The sequence below is a fragment of the Oryctolagus cuniculus genome, chromosome 17 (genome assembly GCF_051225735.1).
Source record: "Oryctolagus cuniculus isolate XC-2025 breed Fujian yellow rabbit chromosome 17, ASM5122573v1, whole genome shotgun sequence".
NCBI classification, from domain to species: domain Eukaryota; kingdom Metazoa; phylum Chordata; class Mammalia; order Lagomorpha; family Leporidae; genus Oryctolagus; species Oryctolagus cuniculus.
Genome location: NC_142883.1, coordinates 38,777,889 through 38,805,066, shown reverse-complemented (window position 1 = coordinate 38,805,066; position 27,178 = coordinate 38,777,889). Strand labels below are relative to the sequence as shown.

Below are 27,178 nucleotides of genomic sequence, written 5' to 3'. Positions count from 1 at the left end.
GAGGCCTCTGACGAAATGAGACACACAGTTTCCAAAGAACAGAGCCAGGAGGCCCCGAGAGAAGGGGACAGTCTTGCAAAACAGCCTCCAACTCTCAGCCGCGTTTCCATCCTCCACGGCTGGACCTCGGTGCTGCTGCCTCGCAGATGGAGCTGTGCGGTGGGAACACGACAGTGGCCCACTCTCCAGGGAACAAATGCAAACCTCCACCTGGGCTTTCCCCGTACAGGTCCTGCCCCTGGGCAGGGAAAATGAATGGGCCCTGAGGGCACCAAGAGTTCATGGGGGCGGTGCCTTCAGAACAGGGTGCCCCCCGAGTTGGCGTGCCAGCAACCCATCCAGGGCAGCTCAGTGGCCCAGCGGCCCGAGGTGGTGACCCGCAGTTTGGCCTGGTCCAGGCTCCAGTAGCGGTCGTCTCTGAAGAAGATGATGGAGCCGTCGGGCCTCGGCAGGGCACCGCTGACCTCCTCGGGGACCCCGCCCCAGTCCTGCAGGCCGCGGGGGTAGTAGGGCTCCATCTGCAGCCCCCCTGGGGCCAGCACGTAGTAGCGGGCGCCCTTGAAGAGCACAAGGCGGCGCAGAGGAGGGAAGAAGAGGGCCGCGTCGGGGTGGCGGGGCAGGCCCCCTGCCCGGCACAGCTGTGCGGAACCCCACACCGGCCTGGGGCCCCGGAATCTCCAGCACCGACTCCCTGTGGGGCATCAGGAGAGGGGCGTGAGTCCTCCACCCACCTCTGCTACCTTAAGTTGGAGGCCAAGGAGAGGGCAGTAGGGGAAAGGCTGTCATGGCCTGCACTTCCAACAGGTGTCAGCAGAGGGCAGGCAGCGCTGAAGGGACCTATCCATCCCCAGGGACAGCCAGGGCCCTCTTCCTGCTCGAGGAATGAAAAACCAGGAGGGGCGGCTCGCTGTCTCCACTACCGTTACCCCGATCAATGTTTCAGGGCTGGGGTGGTTTGCTCCTGGCTGCGCCCCCCACACCGCCAGCTATGTCCCTCATATAAGCACCCGTCTTGGTTGAATGAATACAATTTACTAAGGTATTACCAAGCATCCAATACACTGCGCGCTCTTCAGGCACTCTCCTTTTTAATCCTCTTTCCCCAAGCCTGAAGCATTTTTCCCCCCTGTTTGAGAAGTGCAAGCTCCAAAAGCTGTCCTCCTTTGACCTTGGGCAGGGCACCTCCCCCTTGGTGTTCTCAGCTGCCCCAGGGTTGGTACCTTTGAAGAAATAGAAGTCTCCATCCTCCAGCGACACCGCAGCAGCCTCGATGTCGGGGGGCAGCCCGGCCCACCTGTCCCGGAGTGGGCGGGGCTCTGAGACATTGCCGTCTGCTGCCACCTCCCAGAAGTGGCTCCCTTTAAAAACGTACAGCTGCTGTTGCCCGTCTGCCCGGAGACAAGAGAGAGTCGGGGACCGACCAGCAGCCTCCTGGGGTCTTCCCAGGCAAGGAGCTGTCCTACCCCAGGCTACCCGAGCTGACAAGCAGAGCAGGTGGTGGGCACAGGGTGGGAGGGAACACGTGCCGGAGGGAGCCCTGCTTTCCCACAAAACACTTGGGCTTGGGATTTCTGAATCTAGTAAACACACACACCCTGTGCTCCAGCTCTGGAGAGCCCTGGACGAGCTGGGGAGGAGGGTGGAAAGAAGCAAGGCACGGGTAGGACCATCTCACCTACAGTGATGGCATCGAAGGAAGAGTGGCAGTAAATTGGACTCGGGGCTTCCGGGCGCCTGCGCTGGGAACTGTGGGGGTCCCAGGCTTCAAAGTCCGTGAACACTTTCCCAGGGAGCTGGGTGGCCACTGAGCGCCCCAGGGGCTTGCCTTTATGGGGGCAGAGGGAAGAGGAAGAGAACACAGGTGGAGGTGTGTTGAGGGCTCAGGACCTCCCTGAGGGTCCCTTTCACGATGACCTAATCCAGGGGCAGGGCAGGAGAGCTGTCCTTAAACCCAGGAATCTCCAACCTGGACAGAGGAAGCCAGCAAGGGTTAGGAAGTAGGAAGGGCAGAGGGTCTGCCTCCTCCCTGAGTCCTGAGCAGCACAGGTGGCCCGAGGGGGGCATTCCGGGCCCCCAGCAATTACGGTAATCCCATCACCAGCCCTCACTCCGGAGAGAAGTGAGGCAGAGCTCAAACAAGTTTAGGCTCGGCCCCATCTCCAGAGTTCCAGTCCGCAGCTGCGCAGTGGAGGGACCTCCTCCGAGCCCCACTCTCCTGGCCTGCCCACAAAGGTGCCCAGTGGCTAGGTTAGGTGGCCGGCCCGAGGCAGATGCTCAGGGCACAGCTGCTGTTGCTGTTGCATTGTGTGGGGTTCGCAGGCTACAAGGCGTGTTCCGACCCACTGGCACAACAGCCCCGCAAGGTAAGCAGGGTTCCAGTGCTTTACCCAAGAGCAACTGCTAGTTTGTGCTGGGAGGGAACTTGAACCCTCGTGGCTCTGCGGCTGGCTCTCTGAGGGAGACAGCAAGGGGCTGAGGCAGGGCCCGGGCCAGTAGCCCCGGCTGATGCACCCGGCCTGGCCTGCTCCCAGTGGACTGGGGGCGGGGCGGGGGAGTGGGCAGCAGCGCCGTGCGGAAAGATTGGGAGAGAAAAGTGGGCTGGGGGAAGGAGTGAGGGCTTTGAGGGCTGAGATGGGGGGAGAGGTGGGACCCTCTGGGTCTGGGAGGGTGTGACGTGAAGAGGGGCTGAGGAGGCGGGGCTTAGGCAGGAATTCAAGGTGGGAATGCGAGGGGGTGGGGCTGTGCGCAGGCGTCGGTTGGGGTTGATGGCGAGCAGGGGGCAGGAGTCTGGTTCTTCAGTTGAGAGCCAGGGCTTGAGGACTGGGAAGGACCGGTGCCCTTAGGGCGGGGGATCCTACCGGAGGCGCCGTAGTGAAGGCCGGGAGGCCGGGGCACCGCGCTGGGACCCGTGGCGGGGCTCACCATACAGCCGCTGCACGGCCAGCACGTCGTCCCAGCTGAGCAGCGCGTCGCGGCCCAGCCTCTTGTAGTAGGGCGCCATGAGCGCGCGCGGCGCCGGCGAGTGCGTGAGGCCGAGCGTGTGGCCGATCTCGTGCGCCAGCACCACGAACAGGTTGCGCCCGCGGCGGCGGCGGCTCAGCGACCATCGCTCGTCCCGGTCGAAGTGCGCTTCGCCGCGGCGGGGCAGGAAGGCGTGCGCCAGAGCGCCCCCTGCAGGCGGCGAAGAGGGTCAGCGGGGAGCCCCGGCCCGCCACGCCCCCCAAGTCCTGTCATAGGCCGAGCCTCTTGCACCCGGGTGAGGGGCCGCTTGCTGCGGGACAGTTTCCCTCCTGGCTAAGTCTGGTGGAAGCGGGAGCGTGAGGAGGCGAGCAGATGATTTAGCGGCGGGCTGCGGCCTGGGTTTTATTACTTGCTAGCAGTGTGACTCGGGCAGCCAGCTTAGCTGTGTGTTAGCTTTCTGAACTGAGAATGGGTGTGGTGGTAATGAGCTTCTCTCTCCATGTGATCTGAAGAATGATGGCACCGTCCACGCGGTTGCTTGGTGTGTGTGGTGTGGGAGGGCTCATCAGTCTCTAAACCTAGAGTACAGTGCACTTGACCGTGTGGTTGGTAACAAGTCAGTGTACTCTTGTCGCCCCGCCCCAGAGCTTCCCTGTGGGCCCCCACTGCCCTGCTTGTACAGGCGTGAGTAGAGGGAGTTGGGCTGGACCCCCCGTGACCCTTGTGCATTTAGCATGCCCACATGGAGCTTACTAGAAGTGCAGTTTCCAGGCAGTACCCCTCACAATTCACTCTCCGCAGGGACAGGTGACCCTGACACAGGAGCAACAAACTGCCCTGTGATGATGCTGGCCTTTCTGGAGCCTAGGCCAGTGGGGACGGACAGAGGTCAGGAGCTGGCACTGAAAGGACAGTAGCCTTGGGAAGGTGTCTGGCCCAGGAGTTACGATGCCACTTGGGATGCCCGCATCTCACACCTGAGTGCCAGGGTTCAAGTCCCGGGTCAGCTTCCTGCTAATGTGCACCCCAGGAAGCAGCAGGTGATGGTTTGGGCACTTGGGTCCCTGCCACCTACAGGACTGAGTTTGTGGTCCCAGGCTTCCGCCTGGCCAGTCCCACCTGTAGCAGGCATTTTGGGATAGAACCTCAGAAGGAAGATATCTCTCTGCCTTTCAAGTAAGAACAAATACTTTTTTTTTTTTTTTTTAAAGGAAAAGCTCATGGGGGCATAGAGAGTGGGCCATGTGTGGGAGGAGTTGCTGTAATTCCCAGCATGCCTGGAGCTGTCCTGAGCACTGTTCACTCCGTTTAGCTCTCACTGGGAGACAGATGGGCAGGTTTAAGAGGGGAGCAGATCAAAGCTCAGAGACAACACATCTATCCCAAACCAGGGAGCTGCTTAGGGAGTACCCTGCCCTGACGCCCATTGCAATGCTTAGTAACTGCTCTGACACAGATGTTAAGCCTGTCTTGTGGGGACCCTGGGTGAGGAGGGTGACATGTGTGTGCTCCAGGAGGATCCTTACAACCCAGTGTTCTCCCAGTCCTAAACTGCGGCCCAGCTCAGGGCCTGGAAGTGGGCTTGGTGGGAAGCAGGATAATGCAAGGGAGGTGGGGGCTCAGGTCCCAGGCCATACAAGGGCTTAAGTCCCTGTGAGTGATCCTGACTGCTGGCAGGTGGCAGTCTTCCAGCCAGGCACATGCAGGGGGATGGGAGGGCATGGCATACCATGCCCCCTGGGAAAAACCCTGGTTGAGGACTCAGCACACTGAAGCCCACACATGACCCCCTGCATAGGCTAGGTAGGCAGTCTTCCAGCCAGGGGCACAGGATCAGCCACAAGTCCTCAGCCTGCAGGGGTCTGATCAGGTTTCCTCTCTTCCTTAGGAGACCGGGGGGTGCACAAGTAGCTTCTAGTCAGGTCCTGAAGGTCAGTGTTGGGCAGAAGGGCAGTTAAATCACAGCCAGGAGCCTGCATATTAGGGACAAACAGAACTTCCCATGGCTGTGGGTACTTGAAGGTCTATGTAGCACTTCTGTGGCTGTCGGGAGTACAGTGCCTCCTGCCCTGTGGAGGTAGTGAGCAGGGCAGGAATGAGGGCTTAGTGGATGTCTCTTAAGGCTCAGGTCTGCAGAAATCCACTCCGGGAGAACAAGAGGAACATGGGCCTATCTGGGGCAGGGTATGGATGACGAGGTCTCAGAAGACTCTCCCAGAGTAAAGAATACTCTTTAGAGTTTGCTGAGCCCCTTTTATGCAGAACCTCATCTGACTACACCTGTAGACATGTGGCATTAACAGCGCAGAGGCCACTGTTCCCATGTGACCGGTGAGGAGATGGGGCTTCCCTGGAGAGGGCTGCGGCTTGGCCAAGGCTGCCCCAAGACTACCTCTCCTAGTTGTGTTCCCTTCTGCCATGTGTCAGCACCTGGGCCGTCGAAGGCATTGCCCAGCCCATCGTTGTGGTCCCCTTGGAAGAAGGTGAGGCGGATGTCCGCAGGGCCTGTGGCTGGGGCCTCCCAGAACTCCAGTGCCGAGACGTTGCTCCACAGCTGGAAGGCGGCACGCACAGCCCCTCGCACGGCAGACTCAGGCAGGTGCTCGGGCCAGTTCACCAGGCGGTAGGAGAGGTGCTGCTTGTACCATCTGTTGCCTGCCACCCAGAAAGCTGCTGTCAGTTGTCAGTTACACCTGCTGCAGAGCCTGCGCCTGGTCCCCAGGGAGCCAGTGTGATGGGGAGCCCGAGATCTGACAGCGGCCCCTGTCAACTGGGGAGACACTGTCCCCACTGCAGGGAGCCCTTGGACTTGGAGGATTGGCTTACCCTAGGGTGTCCCCAATCTAGTGGTTTGGCCTGGGGAGGCCCCCGTCTCAGGGAAGAGAGGCAACGCTTCCCCAGGAAACACCGGCACCCCGAGGGAGTCTGTGTGAACCCCCTGGGCTGGGGTCTCATTCTTCCCCACAGCCTAGGCTGAGCCTGCAAACGGCTCTGAGCCTCTTGCTGGCAGCAGATTCAAGTGCCTGCCCACAGTGTCAGGAAAGAGGGGAAGTGGGGCCTCAGAGCCCAGAGCTGGGACCCCCGCCCCCTCCTGCCACCTCCTGAAGGCCTCTCCGTGGCCTGTCCAGTCCCCCTGACCCCCCTACAGCTGGCCAGAAACCACAAGACCCATTTATGTGAGGTCCTGCCCTCCCCTTCCCTTCCTCAGGCACCCGGCGGAGCCCTGAGGTAGACAAACAAGAACAAAGGGTGTGTTTTGTCCCTGACCCAGAGACATTTTTCCATCTCTGCTTTGTTAGGAGTTTCTCTCCCTTTACCCCAAACAGCAGCTCCTCCCTGAGGGCTGAGGCTCTGGCCTTTTGGCCCAGGCCAGGGTCAGCTGAGTGTGGGCCCTATGCAGTTCTCCACACACCCAGGAGTGGGGGTGGGAGCTGGAAGGGCCAGCACCCATGTTTCTCGTTTCTGAGCCCTATAAACCCACGAGAGACCTCCAGCAGACACTGCTGCGCAGCGGGAGGCAGGCCTTTCGCCCAGAGTGGTGACTGCCATGCGGTGGGAGGGGCCTGCCCTCGGCCACAGAATGCACACGTCACAGAGCTGGACCCTGACCCTGACTGCGTGCCCCTTCCACTGTACCACGTGGGCACACAGGCACATTTGCTGAGACCATAAATCTGTCAGAACATCACTCCTTCGGGTCACAGCAGGGGCTCCACACAAGCTAGAATTCTCCAGATGGGGGGGGCATCTCGGGGAGCAGAGGAGCAGGGCTCCCTGGCCCTCCCACCCCTGCAGCAGGGGAGGGGTGGATCCAAGCTCCATTCAAGGCAATGCTGCCTCCCGGGGCCTGTTTGGTCTGGCAGCCACCCAACCTCCTCCCAGCCAGTGACCAACCCTGGGGCGGGGAAGGCAGACTGATTCTGAGGAAGGCGGTGGGAAGGCCTGCGGTCCAGAGGCACCAGCTGGGGTCCGCTTTGTACCGAGGACCCTTCTGCTGCTCACACCGTGCGTCTCCACTGCACACCGTGCGCTCACACCCTGCTGTGGGTGACGGACTCCCCCGCTCTCTTCCCCTCCAGATCCTGTAATTCTCTAGTAAAGTGTGAGGCAGCTCCTTCTGCCTGTTTTGCAGTGCGGGGTCCTCCCTTCATGGCAGGGAAGGGCAGAGTGAGCCAGTAAAGTGGCCAGTCTTAGGAGAGAAACTGTGTGTGTGTGTGTGTGTGTGTGTGTGTGTGTGTGTAGGGGACAAGAGAGGATGAATAGGAACCGGAACTGTTCTCCTTGGGTAGGGGGTCGCCTGCCTGCCTGCCAGGAAGGAAGGAACTAGCCAGGGGCCAACAGCCTGGGCATCCCACCCCCTCCCCCATGCCTTCCTCCAGCCTGGCCCACTGGAGAGGGCTGGCCACTTCAGGCTGCTCCAGAACTGCTATGGTAGGGCAGAGCTGCCAGGAGCACCTGGCACTGCAGTCCCCCACCCAACCCCCTTGCACCAAAGTCCAAGGGGGAAGAGGGAAGGAAAGGGAGCTGGGGAAGGGGTGGGGTGAGCATGAGGCTTTGGCTGGGAAGGACCCTAGAGTCCTGACCTCCAGCAGGCAACTGACGCTGGGCAAAGAACAGGGCGCCAGGATCCCAGTACCTCCACCTGCAAACTTACGTGAAAATTATGGAAACTGGGAGCTCCAGTTTCCTTCTTTGCAAGGTGGGGTTGATGAGGTTTGCCCCATAGTCAGGTGCAAGGCTCAAATGCAGTAGCAGAGTGAAGCTGCATGGTGCACGGTGAGTGTTCAGTGAATACCCATCCCCTTCTTCCTTTTCCACTGCAAATACACCCATGTGCCCCCACCCCGTCCAGCTCTGTGAGGGAGCAGCGGGGATAATCAGACCTGCTAGCACTGGGAGAAGCAGCTGCCTGGAATGAGGCTGCTAGATTTAGCAAATTAGAAAACCCAAGGCACAGAGGGTGTGTGTGGAGCAGCAGTTAGCATGCGGCGTGGGATGCCTGCACCTCCCATTGCAGGCTTCCTGCTAATGTGCACCCTGGAAGGCAAGGCTGATGCTCAGCGTGGGTCCCTGCCACTCACTCCTCTTCCATTGTGGATGGAGCTCCTGGCTCCCGGCTTCAGCCTAGCCCAGCCCTGGCTGTCACAGGCATTTGGGGAGTGAACCAGCAGATGGGAGATCTCTGTCTCTCTGCCTTTCCAATAAATAGATAGATACTTAAAAAAAAAAAAAAAAAAAACACCCAGTATCATGTGAATATTCATCTGAAATCCAAATAGAACTGGCTAGCCTGTATTTTATCTGGCAACTGATTTGCCGCTATCCTTTGTCCAAAACAGCGCTCCTAACTGGGTAGTGACCAATGGACTCCAAAAGTGTGTTCCCTAGGGCCTGAGAAGGTGAGATTAACCAGAAAGCAGCAGCCTAGAGCTCAGGCCCCAAGTGCGCAGCCGACACTGTTCGTGGGGCTGCCCTCCTTGCCAGTGCATTCTCCAAGCCCTGGCTACCATGTGGGAACCAGGGACCTTTCCTCCTTTGCAACCTGAAAGGCCGTGTGTCTCGGATGAGGGGGCAGAGGGCCGTGGCCCGGGTCACGCTGCTGAGGCTTGAACCCAGGGCCTCTGGTTGTTCTCTCAGTTCATCTTATTTATTTGAAAGGCAGAGAGACAGAGACCTAGAGACATCTTCCACGCACTGTTTCATTCCCCAAATGTTAACAAGAGCAGGGGCCGGGCCAAGATGAAACCAGAAGCCCTGAACGCAGTCCATGTCTCCCACGTGGGTGGCAGGGACCCAAGTACGTGAGCCATCACTGGCTGCCTCCCAGAGTGAGCATCCAGGAAGCCGGAGCTGGAAGTGCAGCCGGGACTCAAAGCCAGGCACAGGTGTCTTACGTGGCATCTTCACTGCTGCACCCAGCTCCCACCCCACTCCCAGTTCTGCAGGCTCCTCCTGAGTTTGCGCCCTCCCTGTCTCCGACTTCACTCTTGCTCTCTGTGGCCAGAAACAGTGGGAGGCAGAAGAAGCTGACCCCACTCTGGGGCCCCACCACAGAGTCTGCTTTACCAGGCACGTGATCTGGGCCCCAGCGTGGCTCATGTGTAGACGCAGCGGAACTAGATTGGCAGATGCCTGCACACAGCTCCCTTCCAACAGCAGAAAGAAACTGCCTTCCACTCCTTAGGGAAGAGCTGAGAAAGGAAGCACCCTGTGTGCCTTCTGTCCTGTCCACAGTGAATGTTATCAGTGAACGTAGTCGACGCAAATTATACGTGGCAATGGCCTAAGTGCTCACAGTAAAATTAGTCATAGGTGAAAGCCTGACCAAAAAACCTCATCTTGTTAGAAATCTCAAACATGGCAAAAACCAATCAGAGAAAATTACACCTAACGAAAGCAACGGAGATGCTAGAATTTCAGTAAAACTGTTATTTCTGGAAAATGGGCAGAAAAATCAGATTTTGAAACATCTTAGATCTGTACATTTAATCCTGGAATATGGGATTTGGCAAAAGCAGGTAAGAGAGGAAACAACAGAGGTATGAAAGGCAAAACCGTGACAGCAGAAGCTGTAGTGCACCAGGTGCGCTGTGATGAAGTGCCCAGAATGGGCAGAGCCACAGAGACACGAAGATTGGTGGCTGCCAGTGGGGTGGCAAGGGGAGCGTGGGGGGACTATGAATGGGCATGGGGTTTCTTTTCAGGGTAATGAAATGGTCTGGAATTAGATTGTGGTAATGGCTGCACAATTCCACAAATATGCTTAAAACCACTGTAAATGGGTAAATTGCACAGTAGGAGAATTCTATCCCACTGAAACTGTTAACCGACGTGCTGCAGATGAGATCAAGCCAATGGACAGATCACATCGCTATAGAGTAACTGTCAGGAATTAGAATTGAATCTGATGGGCGCTGTGGCGTAGCAGGTAAAGCTGCCGCCTGCAGTGCCGGCATCCCATATGGGTGCCTCGAGTCCCGGCTACTCTGCTTCTGATCCAGCTCTCTGCTATGGCCTGGGAAAGCAGTAGAAGATGGCCCAAGTTCTTGGGCCCCTGCACCGGCGTGTGAGACCCAGAAGAAGTTCCTGGCTCCTGGCTTCGGATAGGCCAAGCTATGGCCGTTGTGGCCATCTGGTGAGTGAACAAGCAGATAGAAGACCTCTCTCTCTGCTTATGCCTCTCTGTAACTCTGCTTTCAAATGAATAAATCTTTTTTTTTTTAAAGAATTGATTCTGGTGACAATAACCTCAGCAAAATGTACATGAAAAATGTTGGCGACAGTTTAACTTCACTGCATAGAAAATGGATCAAGGAAATCAGTGGGCTTGATGGGGTTCATTCTAGAACATACTTGTACAGTGAAAATTCATCAATGCAGGTATATTTCTGAGTAGAAGTCTGCATTCACAATTCTGGTCCTCGAGTCAAGAGCTTGTTTCCCACCCTTCCCCTTCCTAGGGAAGGGAGGTCAGGGACTGTGTCCGGTCCCAGACGGAGCCATTTTTGTGGCCATAGGATTTTCACGGTGCTCACCTTGCCTTGCAAAGCGTTTCTTACGGCTCATTTTGGCTCCACGTCCAGAAAACAGGGTACTGATCCTCTCGGTCCAGGCTGCGTGACTGTCAGTGTCTGCGACCCCACAGCGGGGGCGTGTCATCTGGCGCAGGGTGGCATGGTCCAGCATGCCACTGACCGGCAGCTGGGACACCCACTGGAACTCTCTGTCAGGAGGAATTGAGATAAAGGACCACAAAGGGAGGATGGGTGTAGGGATGGAGGCAGGGAGGCGTGGTGCCTTCCTGGGCAATGCTGCCAGCCTTCTTGGAGGGAGGGGATGGTTGGTGCTTTGCACTCCAGCACCCCCAAGCCCTCCACAGCCCTCTGCCCTACCTGATGGCATTGCTGAGTCGAGTAGAGCTGGGAGCTTTGGGGACTTGTGCGTCAAGGTATCCGTACTTCTCCAGGAACGCCTAAGGGAGACAGGGACCACAGCATTCTTCTCCCTCCCTGTGGCTCCGAGGGTCCCAGGCACATGCATCCTGCCCGACCCCACCTCTTGTCCCAACAGAGTGTGTAAACCAAGGCAGCATCCCGGATTAACGTGAGACCTGGACTCCGGTCTGACCAGCTGGAGGATCTCAGGCGAGTGACTGAGCTTTTCCGGCTGCTGACTTCCCCCTCCCCTCATGGTACTGCTGGAACTCCAGCAGGGTAACGCCGGACAACAGAGGTACAGAATCGGGAGTTAGGCTGGCGTGGTTTGAAATCCAGCTGGCAAGTCACTGCTCTGCCTGCCGTAATGGCCTTGGTGTTAGGACTTCCAGCACAGGACTTTTGAAGCCCAATCACAATCGTGTTTGTAAAGCACTTAATGTGATGCCTGTCTAGGGGAGGGACTCCACACCAAGCTCTTCTGGTAGAGACACAATTCCTATATAGCCAGTGTGCTCCTGAAACATCTCACTTCTCTAGAAATCCTTCCAGGATTGAGCGGGAGCTGATCAGGTGTTGGCTGCGCCACACTCGAACCCATGTTCTGGCTTCTTCCTAAACAATTCTGTGTCCTCAAAATGCAAGTATGTTTAAGGCTCTACAAGTAACCAATGTACTTATCCTCAACTGTACAAATGATATGAAAACTTGACTTTTTAGAGATGTATTGCTTAAGAGCAAGCAAGAGAGAGAGCAAGCGAGTGCTTCCATTTGCTGGTTCATTTCCAAAACGCCCAGGAGCTGGGAACCCAACGCAGGCCTCCCACAGGGGTGGCAGGGACACAGCTATTGAAGCCATCACTCTGCCTCCTAGGGTCATGTTAACAAGAAACTGGATTGGAAGGGAAGCTGGGACTCAACCCAGACACAGGTATGGGAGACAGGAATCCCAAGTGGCATCTTAATTAATGTACCACATGCCTGCGCCCAGAGGTGCAGTCTTTAAATTAGAAACTTACAACTTTCCTTTTTCATAATTTATTTATTCATGCAATGTACTACATAGTCTGCTAGGTGCACTGGTAAATAAGACATCCCTAAAGGAGCTTTCATCCCTACGGATAGAGAGACACGGGGAACAAGTGCGTGAAGCAGATAAATGGGTGTTGTGAGGAAATGAATGTGACGTGATGGATAAGCTGGGGAGAAACTTTACCGGAGAGTCAGCGAGGACCCCCCGGGGAACTGCCCTATCTTTTTTTTTGAAGACATTTATTTATTTGAAAGGCAGAATTACACACAGAGAGAAGGAGAGGCAGAGAGAGAGAGAGAGAGAGAGTGAGAGATTGATCTTTGATCCGCTGGTTCACTACTCAAATGGCCACAATGGCCTGAGGGACACCAATCTAAAGCTAGGAGCCAGAAGCCTCCTCTGGGTCTCCCACAGAGGTGCAGGAGCCCAAAGACTTGGGCCATCTTCTACTGCTTCCCCAGGCCACTGCAGAGAGCTGGATCAGAAGTGGAGCAGCTGGGACTTGAACCAGCACCCATATGGGATGCCTGCGCTGCAGGCAGTGGCTTCACCTGCTATGCCACAGTGCCTAGAGCTGACATTTGACCTGAGATGCAGCCAGACATGTGACGAGCTGGGGGAAGGGGATCAGAAAATGCAAAAGCCCTGAGCTTCAGTGTAAAGCACAGAGGACAACTGCGCCCAGTGTGAAGAAGCAAAGCTTGAGATGGAGTCGGAGAGAGAGGTAGGGCTGCCAGCCAGCACAAGAAGTAGAGATTTATTTTAGTTTTGCTGTTGGATTAACTCTGAGGAATGGAAGAAAGAGAGGAATCCAGGATGGCTCCTAAGGCTTTGGCTTGGAAAGTGGCACCGTTTACTGTCTGAGGAAGCCTGAGGTGGAACAAGATGGGGGGGTGGGGATAAGATTAATGCGGTGATGTCTAAGTGGCGCTGGCTGCATGAGCCTGGGGCTCAAGGAAGCAGCTGGAATCTTGGAGCCTTGGCGCCTCTGGGCCACAACACCGGCCTCTTGATCCACGGTCATGGTCTGGACGAGGTGCGGGGGAAATGAGGATAATTCAGGACCCTCCCACGGTGCAGAGGCCTTTGACCCCTGCCTGCCTCACATCCCTGGATGGCTGCTTTCCCAGGGAACAAGTTCTTTTTCTTTTTTTTAAGATTTATTTTATGTATTTGAAAGGCAGAGTTAGAAACTCAGAGAGACAGAGAGAGAGAGAGAGAGACCTTCCATCCTCTGGTTCACTCTTCAAATGGCTGCAAGAGCCAGGGCTGGGCCAGGTCAAAGCCAGGAACCTGGAACACCATCCAGGTCTCCCATGTGGGTGTAAGGGACCCAAGCACTTGGGCCATCTTCAGCTGCTTTCCCAGGCGCATTAGCAGAGCTGGACTGGAAGTATAGCAGCTGGGCCTCAACCAGCATTCATGTGGGATACTGGCATTGCAGGCAGCTTGACCCTCTGTGCCACAACACCGGCCTCTCCAGTGACTAAGTCCTTTGAGGCCACTGGAGAGAGAGCCTCACTCCCCACAAGTCCTGCCCTTTGGAGAGATGATGCACTTGGCTCCCTGCTTGTCACACCAGTGGTAAAGCATCATGAGTGTCACCTTAGATTTTAAAAAGTCACCTCAGCTACTTCATTCATTTTTCTCTATTTTTTTTTTAATTTTTCATTCTATTTGAAAGATGAGAGACAGAGAAATCTCTCAGCCACTGCTTCATTCCCCAAATGCCTCCAACAGCCAGGGCTGGCCCAGGTCAAAGCGAGCAACCTTGAACTCCACCTGGAGCTCTCATATTAGGTGGCAGGAACCCAGATAATCGAGCCATCCCCTACTGCCTCCCAGGATGCAACCTAACAGGAAGCTGGATTGGAAGCAGAGGAGCTGAGACTCTAGGCACTCTATTATGGAATGCAGGTGTCCCAAGTGGGGCTGAACCCCTGTGCTAATGCCTGCCCCTGCTTAATTGTCACACAGAGTCTCCTAATGTTTACTCCTCCCTGTCATATTGCCTATGCAGAAATAATTTTCTGTCATGCATATTCTCTCTTACCTCTGCATTTCTTTGCTGTATTTCTTAACTCAAAATAATTTCAATTGTAGCTGCTGCCTCAAGAAAAAGACACAAGTTCAGACTGAAACCAGACACTCAGAGCCAGGATCAACCAGCCCCTCGGTCTTCACGGATTTCATTTACATCTGTCTTCAGCGACCTCCACTTGTCACTTGTCAGTAAATCCCCTCCATCAGGAACCCTCATTCTAGACAACAGAACCCTCTCGAGTCCATTTATTGTTTTTCCTGCATTAACTTTTTGTAAATCAGCACTATTGTTTTCTTTTTTTTCCTCCTTTAAACATATATATTCTTTTGGGAGTGGACATTTGGCAACAGTGGCTAAGCCACAGCAGAGTGCCTGGCTTCCAGTCCTGGCCCTACTTCCAATTCCAGCTTCCTGCTGCTGCGCACTCTGGGAGGCGGCAGAAGACGACTCAAGGACTTGGGTCCCTGCCACTCATGTTGGGGGCCTGGATTGAGTTCTTGGCTCCTGACTTTGGCCTGGTCCAGCTTGGCTGTTGCAGACAGTTGAGGAGTAAACCAACAGACAGAAGACCTATCTGTCTGCCTTTCAAATGAAATGTAAATGAAAAAATAAGAATGTATTATTAAAAAGTATGCTTTATTTGGTGGGCAGGCGCTGTGGTGTAGTGGGCTATGCTCCCTCCTGCAGTGCCGGCTGCTCCACTTCCAATCCAGCTCTCTGCTATGGCCTGGGAAAGCAGTAGAAGATGGCCCAAGTCTTTGGGCCCCTGCACCTGCATGGGAGACCAGACCTGGCTCCTGGCTTTGGATCAGCTCAGCTCTGGGCATTGCAGCCATTTGAGGAGTGGACCAGTGGATGGAAGACCTCTCTCTCTCTGCTTATGCCTCTCTGTAACTCTGCCTTTCAAATAAATAAATAAATATATTTTTAAAAAGTATACTTTTTGAAGTATCTGATTTATAATCAAAGGGATTTAGTGGCCTAATCAGAGAAATTTTTTTCTTTTACAGATTTTTTTATTTGTATAATGAAAAAAATTAATTAATTTTATTTGAAAGACAGAGGTCTTCCATCCAATGGTTCACTTCCCAAATGCCCACAATCACCAGGGCTGGGCCAAGCCAAAGCCAGGAGCCTGGAACTCCACTCAAGTCTTCTACATGGGTGGCAGGGCCCAAGTGTTTGGGACATCACGTGCTGTGTCCTAGGGTAGGCATTAGCAGGAAGGCAGATCCAGACCTCAAACCCAGGAACGCTGATAGGGGATGCAGGTGTCGCAAGCAGAGTCTTTTTTTTTTTTTTTTTACAGGCAGAGTGGATAGTGAGAGAGAGAGAGACAGAGAGAAAGGTCTTCCTTTTGCCGTTGGTTCACCCTCCAATGGCTGCCGCGGCCGGCGCACCGCGCTGATCCGATGGCAGGAGCCAGGAGCCAGGTGCTTCTCCTGGTCTCCCATGGGGTGCAGGGCCCAAGCACCTGGGCCATCCTCCACTGCCTTCCCAGGCCACAGCAGAGAGCTGGCCTGGAAGAGGGGCAACCGGGAAAGAATCCGGCGCCCCGACCGGGACTAGAGCCACCGGGACTAGAACCCGGTGTGCTGGCGCCGCTAGGTGGAGGATTAGCCTATTGAGCCGCGGCACCAGCAAGCAGAGTCTTAACTGCTTTCCCACCCCAGGAAAGTGACTAGCGTTCAGATTAGAGTGACACCATGGATACCAGGTCTGAGCCTGAGACTGTTCCCAGCCTGACTATGCTGGTGACTGGGGACAAATTATTTAAACTCTGCGAGTATAAAGTAACAGTGCCTGGCACAAAGTAAATGCCCAATAAACAGTTAATCTAGTTGAGGTTCCTCAGAAGGAAAACTAAGGACAGACACCGGACCGCAACCCATGTGCAAGGTGGGAACTGCTTTAACAAGGCAGTGGCACCTCTGTGATCTCAGGCTTGCCCCACCTCAGCCAGGTGCCCCCTCCGTGTCCCCAGGCGAGGACCAGGACGGACAGAGGGCTTTTTAAAGGTGGCCAGGGGATTCCTGCCTCTTTAGAAGCAGTTTTGCTGAGTGAGTGACTGGGAGAGAACTGGTCACAGTGCGTGGCTGGCACTCCCTTGTGCCTCGCCCCACAAACCCGCCCAGCCCTTATCAGGGAGTTGGCTCTGGCTCTGGGACTCTGAAGCCTTGGACAGAGGGGGAAGGGAGAGGAAATGGTCTGGCGGCGTCTCCGGTTTCCTGGCTGGGCAGGCGAGGTGGGGGCTGGGCGGCTGAGCCTGGTACTCTGGCAGGCAAGCTTGGGTGGAGGGCAGAACAGGGGTGGAGGGGAAGCTCTGGGCCTTTCTCCCTGAGTCGACTCTGGGGCTCCGTGGCAGAGTTCAGGTCGCAGGCAGCAGAACAAGCACGTGTTCAGCACACCAGCAGGGCACAAAAGAATGAGCAAACATCTCCTAAAAAGCACTGAAGTCATTATAACCGGGATTATCAGGATCTATGGACTCCCTTATACCTGGTTCATGCTTAGACGTATGTATTTTAAGTTTTCAAATTCCATACAGGAACAGGCTCCTTGCTGAGATCCCTGAGTGGAGGCAGATTCGAATCCCCCAGTGAGGAGGGGGCAGGGGCAGACTCCCTCTGCTCCTGGTGAGCACCCCTGGCCCTGCCTCAGTTTCCCCTGCAAACCAGAGAAATGCCCTGCTCCATAGAAGACAGGGAGCAAGGGTGTGTGCGGTGTAGGGGGGAGGCTGTGGGCAGACCCCTGGGAGAAGATTCCGGACTGGCAGGAGGAGGTCCAGTTCTCATCCCAGCTCACCCACTAACCCCTTGCAGGAGTCACCTCTCTTCTAGTCTTCCGTTTCCTCAGGGGTTCGTCCTGTGTTTCCTTTAGGGCTTTCTGAGCTCCACCTGGGGTCACCTCTGCCCCACTCCACAGGGGCAGTGCCTGGTCCAGCCTTGAAGTTCAGGCACCCAGCTTTCTCTCATGGGTTCTTCTACCTTCCTCTCTCCTGGGGAGCCCATGGTTGGGGCATAATGGAGGGGAAGCCGGAGGGCTGTGCCCCTTGGGTGGCTGGCCTCATCACTGTGCCACCGTGCCTCAGCCACTCTGCTAGCGCTGAGGCCGCTGTTCTGGGGAGTCACCTCTTTTTCTTTTAAGATTTTATTTGTTTGAAAGACAGAGTTACAGAGAGAGGCAGAGACAGGGAGAGAGAAAAAGAAGTCTTCCATTCGCTGGTTCACTCCCCAAATGGCCGCAATGGCCAGGGCTGGGCCAGGCCAAAGCCAGGAGCCAGGAACTTCTTCCAGATCTCCTACACAGGTGCAGGGGCTCAAGCACTAGGCCATCTTCTACTGCTTTCTCAGGCCATCAACAGGAAACTGGATCGGAAGTGGAGCAGCCAAAACACGAACCGGCACTCATATGGGATGCAGGTGCTGCAGGCTGGGGCTATAACCCACTGCACCACGGCACCAGCCCATGGGAGTCACCTCTTTAAAATGTTCCAGGGTGTCGGTGTGGTATCTGGGTAAAATGCACACAGTTCTCCCAGGACCCAGGCAGCTGGGTGGAAGCCCAGCTCTGCAGGTTCTAGTCCTGCACCTGTCCTGACTTGTTGGGAGGGTGTGCAGGGCCCAGCTCATTTAGTGCCCGAGGCGAAGGGAAATTCTGGCCATTTCTGAGCAGGGCAAGATTAGTAAGAAGGTGCAGCAAAATTAGTCCTAGGCCTGAGTCGAAAACTCCAAGCCACTGGAACGGAAGGGCAGAGACATGGCGCACCGAGTCCTTAGTTTTATTCTTGGTGGTGCTGCCAATGATTTGTCTCAGGCAAGCCCTGTGCCTCTCTGGGCCTCAGCTTTCTCTTCCTTAAAATGAAGAGTTTGTATTAGAGCTCTGATATATATTCCAGTTCTAGCTATTATTTGTTTTTAAGGTTTATTTATTTGAAAGGGAGAGAGAGAGGAAGAGAAAGAGAGAGAGAGAGAGAGAGAGAGAGAGATCTTCCCATCTGCTAGTTCACTCTCCAAATGACTCTAACAGCCAGGTCTGGGCCAGGTTGAAGCCATAAGCCAGGAACTCTATCCCAGCTTCCCTTTTGTGTAGCAGGGGCCCAGATACTTGGGCCATCATTTGTTGCTTTCCTAGGTGCATTAGCAAGGAGCTGGACTGGAAGTGGAGCAGCCAGGACTCCAACTGGCTCACTTCTGTCTTTGCTTCTGCAGCTGACTAGTATGTGAACTCAGACAAAATTACTTAACTTGTGGCCAGCGCTGCAGCTCAATAGGCTAATCCTCCACCTGCGGCGCTGGCACACCGGGTTCTAGTCCCAAACAGGGCACAGGATTCTGTCCCGGTTGCTCCTCTTCCAGTCCAGCTCTCTACTGTGGCCCGGGAGTGCAGTGGAGGATGGCCCAAGTCCTTGGGCCCTGCACCCGCATGGGAGACCAGGAGAAAGACCTGGCTCCTGGCTGAAGATTGGCATGGTGTGCCAGCTGCAGCGGCCATTGGGGGGTGAACCAACGGAAAAAGGAAGACCTTTCTCTCTGTCTCTTTCACTGTCCACTCTGCCTGTCAAAAAAAAAAAAAAATTACTTGTCTGTGCCCTGAAGGATAAAATGGGGGAAAGAATGCTGTTCTACCACTTAAACAAGAGCATCATAAAAATACAGTATGAAGACACTTTGGGAAAGCATTTTTTTGTCCCATTCCAAAGGTTTTTACCTCTAGAGTCACAGAGCTTTACTGCTGAAAAGGAAGGGACTTTAGATAGGTGAGCCTGGGACTCATCTTCCCAGACATGCTCCACATCAAAGAACTTCAGCTGCACACATGAATTGAGGGGCGGGAATTTTACATCGCAGTTTAGTCACTGGGTTGCCCACATCCCATATCAGAGTGCTTGGGTTTGAGTCCTGGCTCCACTTGTAATTCTGGCTTCCTGCTAATGCACACCCCTAGAGGCACCAGGTGATGGCTCAAGAATTGGGTCCCTGATGCCCACATGGGAGATCCAGATTCAGCTCCTGGCTGTTGGCTTTTGCCTGGCTCAGCCCCAGCTGATGCGGGCATTTGGGGAGTGAACCACAGGACGGAAGTTATCCCTCTCTCTCTCTCTCTCTCCTTCTCTCTCTCTCTCTGCCACTCTGCCTTTTAAATAAATAAACTTCTTTAAAAATTAAAAAAAATCAAAAAATTGCTTTACCTGTGATATAGTCCACTCATATTTCACTTTGATTTTAGCCTTTCCATAGTGACTGTGAGATGGTGCTTACCATTCAAGGATATCGTTAGCATTATTAGCCAAGTCAAAACGCAAGGGATGACAGCTGGCATTCTGCCTTGCCATGTTTTATAGCTAAAAATGTTTCCCGGAACTCAGGAGCACAATAAGCCCCTCACAACTGTAGAGCTCTTACAGGTATCACACTTTCTTTGAACCTCCCAATCACCTTGTGAGAACATAAACAGGACAGGAGTATTATATTCATTTTAAAGATGAACAAACTACATCTCAGGAGAGTGCAGTGTCTTGTTAAAGTGATAGAACCAATACTTGAACCTGAACTCCCTGACATCCATCCCAGGATGTTTCATTTCACATTTACACGAGCGATTTAGACTTAAAAATGCAGGAGTAGAGGTCAAGTTGCTCTCTCCACTGGGAGCTGAATCTCAACTGAGAAAAAGGCCAGCCTGGGGCGTTTCCAGCTGGATTTCTCCTGTGTTCTCTGCAAGAAGCTGCTCAGCCACGGACTCTGGCTTTCAGACAGAGGCTGGGATCATGTCTCCCATCACACTGAAGGGCCACAGGTATTCAACAAGACTGAAGCTCATTCTTTTCTTTTTTAAAAAGATTTATTTATTGGAAATGCAGAGAGAGTGAGAGTCAGAGAGAGACAGAGATATCTCCCATTTGCTGGTTCACTCCTCAAATGGAAGCAATGCCCTGGCTGAAGTCGGGAGTCTGGACTCCATCCAGGTCTCCAAAGTGGGTTGAAGGGGCCCCTGTACTTGGGCCACTTTCTGCTGTTTCCCCAGGTGCATCAGCAGGGAGCTGGGTGAGAAGTGGAGCAGCTGGGACTCAAATTGGCGCCCATATGGGATGACAGTGTGACCCACTGTGCCACAATGCAGTTCTTAAAACATGTTTTTAAAACAAACAAACAAACAAAAACTGGGGAGGAATTTGGTGCAATTAAGATGCTCACATCACATATCAGAGTTCTTGGGTTCAAGATCTGGCTTGCTTCTGATCCAGCTTCCTGCTACTACTCACCCTGGGAGCCAGCAGGTCATGGCTCAAGTAATTGGGTTCCTGTCACCCAAGTAGGAGTGACTTGAGTCCCGGGCTCCCAGCTTTGACCTGGTCAAGCCCTGGTTGCTGTGGACATTTGGGGAGTGAACCAGTAGAAGGCAGATCTCTGTCTGTGTCTCTTTCATCTTCTGTCTGCTTTCAAATAAATAAAATAATTAACAATTTTAAAAAGAGAGACAGAGAGAAACACCTGCTTCCAGGATGCAGCAGCTATGTCCTTCTATTTGGGCAAAGTCTTCTTCCTTCTGCCTGACTCCTTTTCTCTTTGCTTTGTCCTTAGTCTCATATTCACAGGGTTCTGTTTAGGTGTAACTGAGATACTTTTTACTATAATCTCCTCTACTTCTTTCCTTTCCTGTTCTTAAGCAAGATGGGAATCACGATCTGCCTGGATCCCATCTTGAACTCTCTCTCTCCTAACGCCAAATAACCACAACTGAATGGATTCATGGTGCCCACGAGGCTTGTGGAGCTGAGTGCAGGACACAGAACGCTGCCCTAACCAAGGTTGGGGTTGGGGAGAAAGTTGGCCAGCTGTCCTCCCCTGCTGTGTTCTTGCTTCCACTACCCAGAGAGGTTTCTTCATTTTCAAACTGGCTTGACAAAAGCTGTTCCATCCACTTGTGTTCCTCTTGGACCCCGCGGAGCCTCTTCTGCACTTGCATTCACCCAGTCCCCATGAGTCACAGAGCTGAGTTCCTGGGAGTGGCTCCCACGCCCAGGCTTCTGGGTTTCTGACTCACAAATAAAGTCAGATGAATGAATGAGTCTGGGGCATGAGAAACAGACGCTGCATCCAGGGGCAGATGCTCCATGGAAGCCCCAGCGTCTCCCTGGAGAAGCAGCTGTCCAGCAGATGGTTGTACCAGCACACTGGAAGCAGCTGTGCGGGAAGGGATGGCCCACTGAGTGGAAGGCAGGTCCCGGTTGTTCTAAAGAAGGTGCAAGCGAAGCAAATGGTGGACAGATCTCCTGGGACAGTCTGTCGCCCAAGCTCAGGACAGGGCCTGGCTGGGAAAGGGAGAGGGGCCAGGATGATAATATCATTCATGAACTTGCGATGTGGCAGCTCAGCAGCATGGGCTCTTCCTACGTCCTTGTGTTGGGAGCAGCTCTAGTTTCCCTAAGTGGGCAACAATGAACTTGTTCATAATAAAGCTTTGTAAGCAGTACGTCTCCTCCCAGGCAAAGCCCACTCTGAAAAGCCCTTGAGTTTATTACTTTGCATGCACACAGGGTATTGGGAAACATACAGAGACACATCCAGATGGACAGACATGGACACACAGAAGACCTATGATATATATATATACTCCCTTCTCTCCACATGGACACAGAAGCACGGGCATAGAAACACAAATGATGTTACAGCTAGGAGCTAGGGAGAACCTCAGAAGCCATTTGAGAGATTTAGGGGCTAGTATTGCGGCATAGCAGGTATAGCCACACCTGTGATGCCATAATCTCATAGGGGCACAGGTTCATGCCCCGGCTGCTCCACTTCTTATCTAGCTCCCTGCTAATTGCCTGGGAAAACCAATAGAAGATGGCTAAAGTGTCTGGGCTTCTGCCACCCACATGGGACACCCACATAAAGCTCCAGACTCCTGCTGTAGCCTGGCCCAGCCCTGGCTGTTGTGGTCATCTGGGGAATGAACCAGCTGATGGAAGATCTCTCTGTCTCCTCTCCATCATAACTCTTTCAAATAAATAAATACAAATAAAATTTAGCTACCCTTATTTTACAGAAGAGAAACTGCAGCCCAGAGAAGTGAAGGGCCCAGCCTACCATCCGTGGCTGGTTTTTATAATTTCTGTCCCGCCATGTGCTTTGAGTGTTATCTGTTCTTTTTCTAGCTTCTTACAGTGGAACCCTAGATCATTGATCTAAAATCTTCTTTTCTACCACAGGCATTTAAAGCTGTAAAAACTTCATTCTAAAGACTGCTTTAGCTGCATCACATCAATGTTGATATAAAAGTTATGTTCTCATTATTACTAAGTTTAAAATGTTATCTAATTTCCCTGTGATTTCATTTACCCATGGGTAACTTAGAAGTGTATTATTAAAATGAAGTGTGGTATTCCCAAATATTTGGGGCTTTGCTACATATCTTATTGTGATTGATGTCTAACTTGGTTCTTTTTTGGTCTCAGAACACAATCTGCAAGACTACAGTTTTGGAAATGTTATTGAGATTTATTTTATGGTCCAGAATATAGTCTATTTTGACACATGATTCACAGGCACTTGGAAAGAATGTGTATTTTGGGGTTTTCCAGTTTAGTTTTCTACCACTAGCAATCAAGCAAAGATGGTTAACAATATTGTTCAAGTCTTCCACATCCTTACTGATTTCTTTCTCCCCCTTCCCTCTCCTCCTTCTCCTCCTCTTTTTTGGTTTATTCACTCTATTCATCATCGGGAGAGGGGTGTTAAAATCTCCAACTACGGGGCCGCTGCCTGAGATGCCAGCATCCTGTACGGTTGCCCTTTCATGTCCTGGCTGCTGCACCTCTGATGCAGCTCCCTGCTAATGCACCCGAGAAAGCAGCAGAAGATGGTGTAAGTGCCTGGGTCCCTGCCACTACGTGGGAGACCCAGATGGAGCTCCAGGCCCTGGTCGTCGTGGTCATTTAGGGAGTGAACTAGTAGATGGAAGATCTCCCTGTTTCTCCTTCTCTCTATGTAATTCTGTCTTTCAAATAAATAAATCTTAAAAAAAAAAGAAAAACCTCCAACTACCCAGCCATAAAAGACCACGTACTCTATGATGCCATTTATTTGTAATTTTCAGGATATGCTAATGTATAGACATTCATCAGCAGATCCTGTCAAGGCTTGGTTCTCAGTTTTTCGTTGTGTCACTCCTTTAACCTACCCTGGTCCACTAGAGTTCATATTGGACCAATCCTTTACACTCCCACTTCCTACTTCACACCTGACACATCCAAGTCACAAATCTACTCATTTACACCAGCACAATTCCATTTACCTGCCTGCCCATCTCTGTGCTATTGTCATAACCTGCATGCATGTTATAAAGTCCAACTTACAAGGTCATTAGTTTGCTTTAGGTAGTCTTCTTTTAAGGAAATTATGACAACAGGAAATGTATTTCACCTTTACCTACTTCTAAGCTTTGTTAGAGGAGGTCTCTCCACTCTCAGTCCTCACTCCTAAAGCAAGGCATTGCTGCTGTTTCCGATGGGTGCCTCAGGTGGCAGACCAGAACCGCTCAACTTCTAGACTCTTCTGATCCCAGTCACACAGCAGCTGCTCTCTCGCTACGTCCTGCATAGTTTCAACTACATTTACCTGCACGGTCCTCAGGCAAGGCCTTGCAGAGGGTCCCTTTCAGTGTGGCTTACTCTACTGGGATCCGCTGCTCCACAGACCCCAGCTGCTTCAACTGTCCTGAACTCTGAGCTCGGCCACCTCAGCTTAGCAGGACCACTGTGCTCTGCTTGGGGTCTGGCTCCCTGCACTGCAGTCGGAGCCAAGAGCTGGGGTAATGGTGGGGCTTACTGCCTGGCTCTCCCTTCTGTGGAGGACAGTGTTTCCCAAATGCCCACAATGGTATCTCCTATTCCTGTGCTCTTCTTACAAGGTGACTTCAACATTCCTCCCACTAACTGTCCACGTTTCCTCCCTGGAACCTGGGTAGGACTTGTGACTACCCTAGCCAATGGAGTAGAGCCAACGTGATGCTATGTGACTTCCAAGCCTCAGTGAAATAAAAGATACAACTTTCTCTCTCTTTGAACACGCATCTTCAGGACCCGGCTGCCATGCTAGGAAGCCTGTACAAGTCCCCCAGAGAGACCACAGGGCTGGGACTAGGAGGAGACCTGGGGCCCCCAGCTGACAGCCAGCATCAGTTGACAGACATGTGAGTCAACAGCCTTCAGAGGGTGCCAGTAGCAGACTCTTCAGAGCACAGACAGGCTGCCCTGCTGTGCCTTATGTGTGATTATGACCCATAGTATCTGTGAACTTAGTAAATGGTCATTTTACAACACTCAGTTTTTGGGTAATTTGTGATGTAGCCATAGTAACTGCAACACCATCTGCTAGGAATTGCAGCTTTGTGCTGTCTGCTGTCCAATGCTGAAAATAGTTGCCTTACATATTTTGTCCTGTGTTATTGTTTTGGGAGAGCTAGTCTCCAAGCCCAAACTTTAATCTGAAGTTCTGTTCTATAAAATAACAGTAAAGATAATAGTAACACCAACAGGGGGTGGGCTTTGGGCAGGCAGTTAAGATGTTTTTCGGGATGCCTGTACCTATATTAGGATGTGTGGGTTCAAGTCCCAGCTCCATCTCTGACTCCACGTTCCTGCTAAATCTCGTCCTGGGAGGCAGCAGGTGACCCAATGGATGGGAGCCCTCTCTGTCTGGCTTTTTATCTGTCCCTGTATCTCTGTCTCTCAAATAAAATGAGTAAGTCAAAATTTTAGAAAGACAATAACTGCAATAAGAAGACTGAAATTCATTTCCTTTTATGGACTGCTTTCTATGTATCAGATACTGTGCTGTGTGCACTTTATGTATATTATTTCAATGAAACCCCACAACATTGTGGAATAGACATTATTAACTCCCACTGCACAGAGAAAAAAAGTGAGGCTCCTGGAGGGTGAATGATTTACCCGGGACTGCAGGCAGGTGTGGCCACACCTCTGATTGCATGTATGTGTGTATGGGCACATATGTATGCTTACACACAGGCATACACAGACCACACTCATTGTGCATTTCGAGTTTTTATGCTTTAAAAATGTTTCTTGCTCTGAGAGTTAAAAATCCCCTTCCCTCAATTTATGTTAAATAGACTGAGAGCCTCGGTCTGTTAGATATTAAGTTTCCCAAGCACACCCCACGGTGAAATTCTCTCCATCTGGGGCCAGTGCAGGCATGGGCAGCTGAGATACTGTCTCTGTTCCCTTGCCAAGGACTGCCCTGGACCTGAACTTGGGAGGAGGCGGGGTGCGACTCTTAGCAAGCCTTGGCGTGGTAGACCCGGCCTTCCCCTGGGGCCGGGAGGCCTCTGGGCTAGATTTTGTAAGAGACTAAATTCAGAGAAACAAAAGTGACTCCCTGAATACGCACAAACGGACAGCACAGAGCACTTGGAAGGGGCGCTGGAGACAGGATCCCCTGGTTGAAGCAGGGTCACCGCCAAGCACTCCCCAGAGGCGGCGAGAGCCGGCGTCAGGAAGGACCCGCAATTCAGAGAGCGGAGGGCGTGCGCCATGCTGAAGGCTTCCCCAAGTCAGCGCGCCCCGCTAGAGGCTGGGAGGAGGGGAGCTCCCGGGAAGCCTTCCCTGGCACTCCTTCACGGGCAGGGCTGATGCGCTCAGAGGGACAGAAGCCTCCGGGTAGCGCGCTGCGCTCGCTCGCAGATGGAGAACTCATGCATAGTAGCCCCTCTCGGAACAGAAAAGACACGGTTCTACTCAGAGGAGAGCGCAGAGATGGCTACTGCTTTGAGGGAAGGCAGAAATGACGGTGTTGTGTTATTGCTATCACCTTTCTCTAGAAAACCGTCGCCCCACGTCGGTCCGCAGCCCTCCCGCACGCAAAGTTCCCCAGGTGCAGTGCAGTCCCAAGTTGGAGAACCAAACGCGAGCTCTTTAAGGTTCACCTCCACCTCGCCGCCCCCTCTTCTCCAGCTCAGCCCCGAGGGGCCCCCGGCCAGCGTAGGACTCGATCCACTTTACAGACTGGCCCTGGGCAGTTTACACAGCTTGCTCCGCTGCCCGCCGCCAGCAGTGGCCGCCCAGGCACCGCACGGCCGGGGGCATCCCGTAGCACGAAGGGCGAGTCGCTCCAGCCTAGGCTGCGAGGCGCGGCGGCCCCGTGCCACCCTGGGTGAGGCTTCTTCTCCGCTCTGCCAGTCCCTCCCGTCTGGCTGCTTCCCCGCCCTAGCCCCCGGCCCTCACTTTGGAACCGCGCGCCGGTGTGGTCCCGTCCCAGGCTCGGGTCCGCGCTGCCCCGGCCCCGTGTGTGAAGCCAGAGGAACGTGAAATGTCCCCTCAGACGACCCGGCCGCGTGACACGACCGCGAAGTGCCAGTGCGGCTCCAGCGCGCGGACCCCGGCCCGCCGGCCCCAGCCCCCGTACCTCCGCCTCCTGGCGCAGCTCCCGGCCTACGCGCCCCACGGGCTCCGCGTCCAGGCCGCCCCACAGCAGCAGCGGCAGGGCGTGCAGCAGGAGGCCCACGCGCGACCGCATCCCGCCGCCGCCCCTGCAGCGGAGCGCGGGATCCCCGGGATGCGCCAGGTCGGCACCGCCCCCGCGCGGAGAGGGGCAGTCCTGGGGCTCGCGGGTGGCTCCTGCGCAGCCCTTCGCCGGCAGCCGGCGCGAGGTCGTCCAGCCTGGGCAGTGGCTGCCCGCCGGCCCGGCGGCCAGAGGACCTAGGGAGGGAGGCGGGGAGGGGCGGAGGAGGGGCCGCGAGCCCGGCACTCGCGCCCCACCCACCCCGCGCCGCCGCCGGGACGCGCGGCCGCCCTGGGGCCGCTTCCGCCCGCTGCGCAGCCGCGCCCGGTTCTCTGGGCTCCTGTTGATCCGGATCTCTCCAGGGAGGGTCCGGGAAGAAAGGTCTTCTGGCATTCGGCTGTTGCCCGAGACTTCGACGAGGAGGGGTCCTGGGTCACCCGAGGGCCTTTGATTTTGTCTGTCAGGCGGGGAGCCAGGCCCCGGGTGTGAAAGGAGCCGCGGACTGGGGTCAGAAGACCCGTGTTTGCGTTCATCTGCCGGCGGTTTAGTTCTTCAGTCACTCACTCCCTCTGAACCACTTTTTTTTTTTTTTTTTTATCAAGTAGGGATAAGGATCATATCAGTGTCCTGTGAAGGTCGGGAGATTTCTAGCTCGGTGAGTGACGGTCCATTGTCCAGG

At 53.9% G+C, this 27,178-nt stretch overlaps 1 protein-coding gene across 2 annotated transcripts; it reads right to left on the bottom strand.

Annotated features, from left to right (window-relative positions):
• Positions 1-28: 28 nt before the first annotated feature.
• MMP28 (matrix metallopeptidase 28) lies at positions 29-26,712 on the bottom strand. 2 transcript variants are annotated; one of them, XM_002719072.6, is made up of 8 exons: positions 26,404-26,709; positions 10,854-10,933; positions 10,497-10,684; positions 5,392-5,616; positions 2,923-3,171; positions 1,676-1,825; positions 1,221-1,388; positions 29-691 (listed from the first exon to the last, which is right to left on the bottom strand). In XM_002719072.6, the coding sequence occupies exons 1-8, from the start codon at positions 26,512-26,514 to the stop codon at positions 297-299; spliced, it is 1,566 nt and encodes a 521-aa protein (XP_002719118.3). In that variant the 5' UTR covers positions 26,515-26,709; the 3' UTR covers positions 29-296. The 2 variants fall into 2 exon arrangements, with proteins under 2 accessions (XP_002719118.3, XP_017204558.3); XM_017349069.4 differs by lacking the exon at positions 5,392-5,616 and having other exon boundaries at positions 26,404-26,712.
• Positions 26,713-27,178: the final 466 nt, after the last annotated feature.